At 39.1% G+C, this 9,608-nt stretch overlaps 1 protein-coding gene across 29 annotated transcripts in view; it reads left to right on the top strand.

Moving 5' to 3' along the window:
* DYRK3 (dual specificity tyrosine phosphorylation regulated kinase 3) overlaps positions 1-9,608 on the top strand; it is a 34,776-nt gene that overhangs the window by 17,848 nt on the left and 7,320 nt on the right. For 3 of the 29 annotated variants that reach the window (XM_034414377.3, XM_087889419.1, XM_034414372.3), the window contains exon 1: positions 68-196. The exons of 10 other annotated variants lie outside the window; for them this stretch is intronic. Coding sequence is in view for 3 of the 19 variants with exons in the window: in XM_034414372.3 (XP_034270263.1) it covers positions 169-196 (28 nt within the window). In the remaining 16 variants the exon portion in view is untranslated. Of the gene's footprint in view, positions 1-63; positions 197-6,987; positions 7,326-7,431; positions 9,079-9,608 lie in introns of those variants that run through there. 16 more of the 29 variants (XM_034414370.3, XM_087889412.1, XM_087889422.1 and 13 more) reach the window with 15 other exon arrangements.

Below are 9,608 nucleotides of genomic sequence, written 5' to 3'. Positions count from 1 at the left end.
GACCAAATCTGTATGTCTGATTGGCCACTGAGGCTCTCTGCATGGGGTGTAGAACAAAGCCCCACCCATTATGAATTGCCATGGAGGAGAGAAGCATGTTTTCTGAACAGAGGGACAGACCTACTGTCATTTTACACTAGGAAATGGGACAGATTATGAAATATACAGATGAATCTCAACTTGACTCACCATGATTGTAAGTCTATGTTTTGAGGACACCCGAAATAAACTTGATCTGTATTCAAATCTGTTTGCTAGAGTTTAACTGCGTTCCCAGTGGAGCCAGATGCTTTGGGAACAGAACAGTAAAATGACGCAGGCTGCCAGACCCCCTCCTTTTTTTTCTCTTGGAGCAATGAGGAATATTCTGTTTGGGGGGGGGGAGTGTATCTCTTCTCTACGCACAACTTTAAAAAAGAGACTTCGTTTGCACCTAATTGAGACCTTTGCTTAGCCATGGAAGTGACAACCTGCTTTCCTTCTCTTTGCATCCCAAACTCTATTTGGATTTAACTGAGAACAGTATTCTGCCTGCAGTAAAAGGACAGAGAATGACTACCCCCTCCTCTTTTCTTTTGGAACAAAGAGGGACATTCTGTTTGAATGAGAAAAGCTTGCATTCCTTCCCTTTTGCATCCCAGATTCCGTCTGAGTTTTAATTGAAAGAATTTCCTTGACATTGAAGGAAAAGATGCTACTTCTCTCCTTACAAAGACTTTATTGTGTTAACTAAGGAAAGCACATGCTTGTTATTCCCTTGCCAAAGCATGAAGAAAGTTTGCATTTATCTAAGAGTCTGAACCAGCTAAGCCATATATGTATATATGTATGTGAATAGAATAGAATAGAATAGAATAGAATAGAATTTTTTTATTGGCCAAATGTGATTGGACCCACAAGGAATTTGTCTTTGTGCATATGCTCTCAGTGTACATAAAAGAAAAGATACGTTCATCAAGAAGCATAAGGTACAACACTTAACAATATATATATTATAACCAATATAATGTATAATATAACAATAATATATTAGGTGTTATATATTATATATGATATTTTATATATAAATATACTGTACATTCATTTATATCCTGCTTTTATTATTTTTACAAACAACTAAAGGCAGCAAACACACACAATACTCCTTCCTCCTCTTATTTTTCGCACAAGAACAATACTGTGAGATAGATTAGTTGAAAGAGAGTGACTGTCCTAAAGTGACCCAGCTGGCTTTTATGGCTAAGGCAGGACTTGAACTCATGACCTCCCACTTTCTAGCCTGCTAGAAACCATTAGACCAAACAGGCTTACAGATCAAACATTATTTGTATCCTTGTACATCATCAGAAATTTAGATCTCCAGAATGTCAATGAAATGTGTTGAACCATCTGTCCAAATAGCACTAGTAGTTGATAATATTTTATTAAATTTATATGCTGCCCAGAATTGCTGAGAGCTGGGCACTGGGCAGCATATTAATGTGTTGTTATTGTAGTACCGTAGTTGGGTGCATAGTCAATCAATTATTTAGACTGGATTTGGCATTTTTATCTACCTATCTTTATATTATTAAGCTTGCAGAGCAGTAAGGATTTGGATTTATCTGAATATTATTTTTTCAGTGTTTGGAATTCACACATGACTGCCTTGAAGTTTCTTTTTGATTGAGCAGTCCTATAAATAGATAAGATTATCCTAAGCTAATGATTTCAACTGTGTTTGTAACAAGCTACAGTGACAGCCCATACATAATTCTAAATTTGTTTACCCTAATGTACAAATTAAACTAAATATTCTGAGTGGACTGAGTGAACCTAATTAATCTTTAGAGGATTAGTTGTTAATTTGGAGCCTGGTTCAATTATGCAGGCATGCCTCCACATAATATTTGATAGCAGTGTTAGAAAATTTATTTATTTATTAATTACATTTATTTGCCACCATCTCACTATCCAAAGGAAAGCATTCCTTGAAAAAAAAATATAAATTACTTATAACTAGCAATAACAGGGGTATTGATTTTTAATTTCTCCAGGCAGTCCTAGGATATTTGAAACACTCTAAATTGCTCTAACTTTTAGAAAAGTTTGTGATATTTTGGATTAACAGCTTTATAAGAGAACACATGTGAGAATCAGTTTGGAGTCATGGCTCAGGCTAGAAATTGGCAGACTGTGAGTTCTAATCTCCTCTTGGGCATGAAGTCAGCTAGGTGACTTTGGGCCAGTCACTTTCTCTCAGTCTAGGAAGGAGTGAATGGCAAACCATTTCTGAAAAGCCTTGTCAAGAAAACTGCAGGGACTTATCCAGGCAGTCTCTGAAAATTGGACATGATTAAATGGAAGAAAAAAAGAGAATGCATATAAATGAAAATTCTGAAAAAAATATCTATCACATTTAGAAACCATGTAGCTCCCTCACAGATGGACTCTGGGCAGCATACAAATTAAATATTAAAGCATAAAATATACATTAAAATATATATAAAATTTTAAAAGAGGCAAAGATTGTTAGAATTGAACATTAAAGTGAATTAAAAGATGGGGAGAGGGCCTTCTGAACACTAGCCAGCTCCACAGCTGTATACTCTTCTGTGTGCCTCAAGCAAAACAGCAGAGCCATGTTTTCAAACCTTTCCAAAAAGCCAGGAGAATGGGAGCCCACCTCCCCTATGTGGCAGGGGCAGAGAAAGTTCTCTTCTTGGACCACCAGTCAGAATTCTTTAATTGATGGCATCTGTAACATACCTTCCCTGCCTGACTGGGATGGGCTGATGTAATGGGCAAAGATGGTTCCATAGGTAACCTGGCCCCATGCAATGTAAGACTTTAAAGGACATAACACCTTGAATTTTATTTCACTTACAAGATTTATAAACTGTCTCACTCCATAATGTATGCATGTATGTATGCCCCCTTATTTGGATATGTTTTAACTATTGCTTTTTCTAAAGAAAATTAGTGTTTATAATTAGGCAAATAATATTAAATAACCTTTGTGCTCTGGTTCCTGAATCAAGCAAAGCATTTAAAAAGAGATGGACTAAAGTAATTACTGAGGAATTCACATTATTTAAGAAGCTCACTTTATACTAAAAGCATGCCTCCAAGAAAAAAAATATTCTTCCAAAAACCATAATGATTTTAGTTCTAGAAAGGGAGTAGAGAACTTTATCAGGGTAATAATAATCACTTTCACAACATTGTAATTCCCTGCAGGGAGTCATAATAGTTCATTTAAAAAAAAAAACAATGTTATTATCACTGCAAAGTAAGAAGTACTCTTTGGAAGTCTTTTAGTGGAGTTAATTACATTTGGAGAAATTCTATGCCATTTGGGAGATACTTAAGCATTCATTCAGCAGCAAAGATTTTCCTACCAGCAGAGTCTTTTCTACAATATGCATTTGAATGCAATTAAACTTCCCACCACAGAAGCAAAGAAAATGGATACAGTATTAGTTAGATATACCGGTAGAGCCCTCCACGTCTAAGAAAGACATTTACTTGTTTAGCCTATGGTAAAAGTGTTAAAAAGCACATCATAATTACATTCTCAATGAGCAAATATGAAAATAAGACAAAAACACTTGGACATGACTCACATATTGTAGTGTCAGTGAATCATCCTATAACACTGATATGTCCAGTATTGTTTCTTATGAGATGATAAAAGATAAAAAGTACTAGAATTCAGTAATAACACTGCTTCAAGAAATTCCATAATTAAGGATCTGCAGAATGAGGATCCTTTAAAATATATATATTGTTTTTTCTTGATAAAATAGCATATACATTCTGTGATACTTGTTAATAGCACCAGATGGCTCTAAAGAACACAACTGTTAATCTGCCCTTGAGGCACAACCAAGTTCCTAATGAAAAAGACAACTGTATAAAACAGTTTAATATAGAAACACCCTAAATAAATAGTATTTCCCAGAATTTTAAGCTTTTATTATATATAAGCATCACAAGTGAGAATTCTTTTTGTTGAGAGGGTGTTCGAAGCATTAAAATCTTGCTTCCTATATAAGACTATAGTTTTACTGATATAGAAATAACCGAATTGCTGTTTATAGCCTGTTAATCAGTAGAGTCTAGACGTGGAAATGGGCAGGCAGAAGGGGCCAAAGGCTCTTTGTTTAGATACAAAACAATTGTTTGCCATGTGTGTACATGCATTACTCTTATTAAGGAAATAGACTGACTCTTTGCCTTGATTTAAAGGACAAATTTAAAATCTGAGTCTTAAATTTTCCTCAAAAGTTCTATATTCAGTATTCTCATTTAGAAAGGAAAATTGTTCTTTTGATATTTTTGTTATTAATGAATTTGGTGCTAAATCTCCTTGCTAATTTACTGGAAGGCATCCAGAAATCCACCAACACATTCCAGTCCTTCTATCCTAGGCCCAGAACAAGGAAAGGCAACTGTTTGGGAGCCAAGGACTACATTTCTTTTCTTCAAGATCATTTTTGGTTGCAAGAGGCTTGGGATTATTATCAATGGGAGAGGGTCATGATGGTTTGGCATTTAAAAGCCAGTGTCTTTAATTTATTAGAAGTTTAAGACATTTAAGGGTTACATTTTTAAAAGATAAGTAAAAAAATGAACCACCGGATGTTCTTAGCTGCCAATTTTGGCTGTAGGGATGGCGCTAAAAAGGCCATAACCTAATTTAGGTCAAGCATTATATATTTACACACAATATGTACAGGCACCCCTTATGTCACAAGAACTATCTTGTGAGAGTTAAATTATTCTAAACATAATTTAGAGCTGCAAACTTGTTCACATTATTTTAGATGTAAATCCCATTAAACTCAGTACATCTTAATTTTAGGGAGACAGAGGATTAGACTGATAGTGGAGTCTAAGTTTAATGACTTTAGGGGCTAGATTGAATATGGTTTGGAATCATATGTTCTTGATCCAATTCATCCCAATCTTCACGGAATGAATATAAAAACTAAATTTAATGCACATCATATGTGTAATCCCTTCTTACTGTAAGCAAAATATGCAATGGCCCAGTTGAGATCAAACTACCCTAAATTAAGAAGGAACTTTAGCATGAACTATTTAAAAAAACCTACATACAGTATATTTTTAAAAAAATATCCCATTGGGAGTTTGCTAAGAGGAAGAATCCTGATACTCAAATAAAATTTATCAAACCAAAATTATGCCAGATTATATCCTTATTAACACGTCTATTTATTCCAGACTATATCATATTGAGGGTGAAGTCTAGAGATTTTCAGTCATCCAGGTCATGAAAGTCCAGTTGCCTCCTGAAAAAGCACCTTTGGGACATTGAGGGTGAAGGTTCATTCTCCAAGCCTAGTATGTGGGTTGGTTTCATTATCTCATATCTCATATTCTCATATATATTCTTATATATTTTATTTATTTTATTTTATTTTATTTTTGAATTTGTATACCGCCCTTCTCCCCGAGGACTCAGGGCGGTGAACAGCCAAATAAAAACATCAAATACAAATATTAAAACACATTTAAAAAATATATATAGATTTGGCCCCATTAATTAAAACGCTAAACAAAACAAAACAATTAAAAAACCCTTAAAAAGAAATTAAGCCAGCCTGGCTTGTTGAAAAAAGAAAGTTTTAAGGGCACGGCGGAAGGCACTGAGGTCATGGATTCTCCTTATCTCAGGGGGCAACTGATTCCAGAGGGTGGGTGCCCCCACAGAGAAGGCCCTCCCCCTGGGGGTCACCAGCCTGCATTGTTTGGCTGATGGCACCCCGAGGAGGCCCTCTCTGTGGGAGCGCACGGGTCGGTGGGAGGTCGTTGGTGGCAGTAGGCGGTCTCGAAGATAGCTAGGCCCTATGCCATGGAGCGCTTTAAAGGTGATAACCAACATCTTGAAGCGCACCCGGAAGACTACCGGGAGCCAGTGCAGTTCACGCAGGAGCGGTGTTACATGGGAGCGCCACGCTGCTCCCGTCACTACCCGCGCTGCTGCGTTCTGGACCAGTTGGAGCCTCCGGGTGCTCTTCAAGGGGAGCCCCATGTAGAGAGCATTGCATCAATATATATCATATTCTCATATTCTCTGGCCACCAAACAGGGCAAGGTACGAGCAAGGTACTAAATAAAATTAGCCAAACTTAGCCCAAGGCAATGTTGTTTATCACAAGAATATATGGAGTTTGGGGATCAAAGGAAAACTGGACAGTTTGGGGGTACCGCCTTGGTTTCTTGTGATTTGTTAGCTTTTTGGAGATAATGTCCATCAGAACAGAAACATTTCACCATGCAATCCCAGGGATTGCTGAATTACAACAATTAACATGAAGTACAATATTTTTGGTCACACTAGAGTGGGCTAGTGAGAAGTGGAATTCAACCTAATTTTCTCATTCCTATTTTAAGAGAAAGAGTAGATGTATAATTGCTGAAAAGGCAAGTTGGAAAAATGGTGAAAAAGGCGTAATGGAAGTTGTTGTTTTTGAATCCATTCCATCCCATTTTCTTGTGAGATGTTTTTCAATGTCTCTCCACCTTCACTTTCTTAAGCATTCCTTATACAAAAGCAATGTTTTAAAATCATTAACATTTAGGTTTATATGATATTTTTTCCTGAGTGCAGTAGCAGGATTTGGCTGTTCCACAAAGGCAAGAGTTTTGTGGAATCATAAATATCTGCCAATTTGCAACAGATGAAGTACATCAAGTTCTCGAAAGCACAGCTCACATACACGCCCCGTGTATGAAGTTAATGCTTTATGAAGCATTATGAAGTTATGAAGTTAATGCTAATTTATGAAGTTAATGCTAATTTATTTCGACGGGCTTTCTCTCGAGTAACTGAACTACCAATTCATAATGTATTCCGCTTTTACTACGGCCTCATTAAGAAGATAGGAAGGTCTCCTGTCTTTAGGCAAAGTAAATACAGATCCCCTACGCTTTGTACACCCCCGCGGTATAAAATCGCTTGGCTCAAGCACATTTTACACTTCAATCGCTGAAGAAACGCTTTTGGGGGGGGGGGGGGGGGCGGGAGGGGAAAGAGCGTTCTTGCCCTTCGCTTCAGCCCCTCCCCCACCGCGCAAGCGCACAACGACCCAAGCAGACGTTCCCTTAGCAACCGCGCGTTCAGCGCTACCACGTCCCTGCCTGCTCGACTACAACCTCCGATACTAGAGCGAGCTGCAGGCCCCGAAGGCGGGGGAATCTGGGGACCGGGCAGGCCTGGACACGGTGATGGGGCGTACGGCCCGCGGGCTTTTCCCCAGGTATCCTGCACGTTATGATGCTGCTGAGCAGGAAGTCGGAAGGTCCCCTCTCGGCAGGTACTGGGGGAAGCTTAAGGGGCTCCTTGGGTCTTTTCCGTGGACCCCTCCTTTCTGTTCCTTGCGGGCGTGGGTCGGGCTTTTTGTGGCTGGGCCTTGGGGTTGTCTGGCTTCCTGCTTTCCAGGCACTCCGCCGTTGGCGTGCCTTTGCAGAGGCGAGGCCGCTTTTTACAGGGAGTGTATTTTGTGTGGCGGGTGTGTTGGTGGGAGATCGCGGAGGAGGGGGCTTGTAAAAGGAAGAGTGTCTTCCTCCCCCACCCCCCGACCTGCTGGGCTGTTTCCTCCCTGAGTAATGAAACAGCAACGAAACGCCTGCGAGAAAGCAGCCAAGCTCAGAGAGCACAACACCAAGGAGCCCTTCTTTCCTTTACAGCCAAGCCTTTCCTAAAGCCCATCCTTCGCCAGGCGGCTCATCCCAGGCACACAATCGTGGAGGTCGTCTGGGAACGGGGAGCGGTTTTGAGGGATGTAGGGTTAAGGATAAAGGGGGGGGGGTGTCAACCTTGCCCCTTGGTGGGAGGAAGAGGAGCCGGGGCGACGGTCCGCACGTGTCCTTCGCAGGAAGGGCTGGAACTTTTGTAGGAGGCGGCGGGGCCACGTGGGGAAAAGGGACGATCGGAACGAGAAAAACGGCCGGTTGCCGGATTCGTGGCGGGAGGCTGGCGCATGGGGCTTGCAGCGTAGCCCGGCGCCTGTACTGTATATTTTGAATCGGGGATAATGGGCAAAAATGTAGACCAGAGAGGCTCGAGAAACGGGTTTTTTTTTAGCACCGTTTCCCCGAGAGACAGATGGGAAACAATCACATGAACAATACTTTCCCCCCCTCAAAAAAAACCCTACAATCCGAATAGCCGCCGTCCAACGGTAACGGACAAGCGAGCCCCAATTGGGAGGAGTTGGTGCTCCTTTCGTTGGCCCCCACCGTAGAAACCACGTTTGGTTTTTATTGTTTGGGGATGTTGTAACAGTTGCCTTTTTTTTTTTTTTTTTTTACGCTTCACGTGTATAACGGTAGAGATGAAGTACAGTAATTGTTGGAGCCAAAATGGTCTTGCTTACTAGAAATATTCGGTGTACGCTGTGACTTCGAGAAGCGGGCCAGATTATTTCAACTCGCTGCCAAATTATGCATAAGGAAATTTTTAAAGATTTTTCCCTTTGGTAATAACTTAGCTGGCCCCTGCTTCATTTTATTTTTAAACTGTTAACTGGAAGGCAAGGAGCATTCCTTCCAGTCAGCAGTAATTACCATAAATGTGTATTTGCTTGTTTGTAATCCCAAGGTTTTTTTTAAAAAAAATCTGTGATTAAGCAAGAGGAAGCTCAGCAACTCTTCCTTTTTCATGTTAGAGGCAGTTTTAAAATTTTGGAATATTTAATAGAATTCTTTTAAAACAGCAATTCCAGAAACAAAACACAACATTTGTTAATTTCTGTCAGATTCTGTTTGCACTACAAACATTTGTAAATAAGTGAAATCATGGAGAGAAAAAATTGGCTTTACTTGGTTGAAGCATTACTTGTTGACCATTACTCAACAGATCAGAACAAGACAAAATAATATTCATAACTCTATTCAGTGCATTATTACATTGAAGCAAATGATGGGAACATAAGAACTTTGTTCAGACTAGTAGCCCCTCTGGTTCAGTGTTCTTTGTCTTAACAGTGTCCAGCTGGATGAATTCAGGCAAGTCATAAATGTGACCACGGCAATATCCTTCATGTTCCCAGTTGGCTAATGTTAAAGGCAAGCTACTTTTATTCCAAGGAAATAAAAGCCCATCAGGTCATGGGTATAATACAATTGCTTTCTAGAAGTTATTTCCAAACAAGCCTAGGCAGAATTATAAACTGGATGAATAATTATGTGATCCATATATCCGTACTTCCTGTATTAAGTTTGAGTAAGTTTATTGTTTTAGGGGGTTATTTATTAAATGTCTTGAGTTTCAAACTGTATTTTTGAAGCTGTAATTCTTCCTAATTTAGTCAACATACTGATTCATGATTGCTGAGGACAATTGCAGCTTAGTTTACTTTCAAAGAAATCTAATTTCAAATCATAGATACAACATGTGTCTATCTTATCACCTACATTTTTTCTTTAGCAGATACTGCTGAGATGATTTTTTAAAAATTGGTAACTAACTCATGATTCTAAATGCTTATAAATAGTGGTTGTGGTATTCTGGCAATTCAATGGTGGAATCCTATATTATTTGGGAATATTGCAATAATCTACAAAAGTTGTTGGTTTTCTCTTCGCAAAACAGAGAA

This window comes from Pantherophis guttatus, chromosome 3 (genome assembly GCF_059756535.1).
Source record: "Pantherophis guttatus breed Tessera chromosome 3, ASM5975653v1, whole genome shotgun sequence".
Taxonomy (NCBI): domain Eukaryota; kingdom Metazoa; phylum Chordata; class Lepidosauria; order Squamata; family Colubridae; genus Pantherophis; species Pantherophis guttatus.
This window is presented reverse-complemented; position numbering and strand designations above follow the sequence as displayed.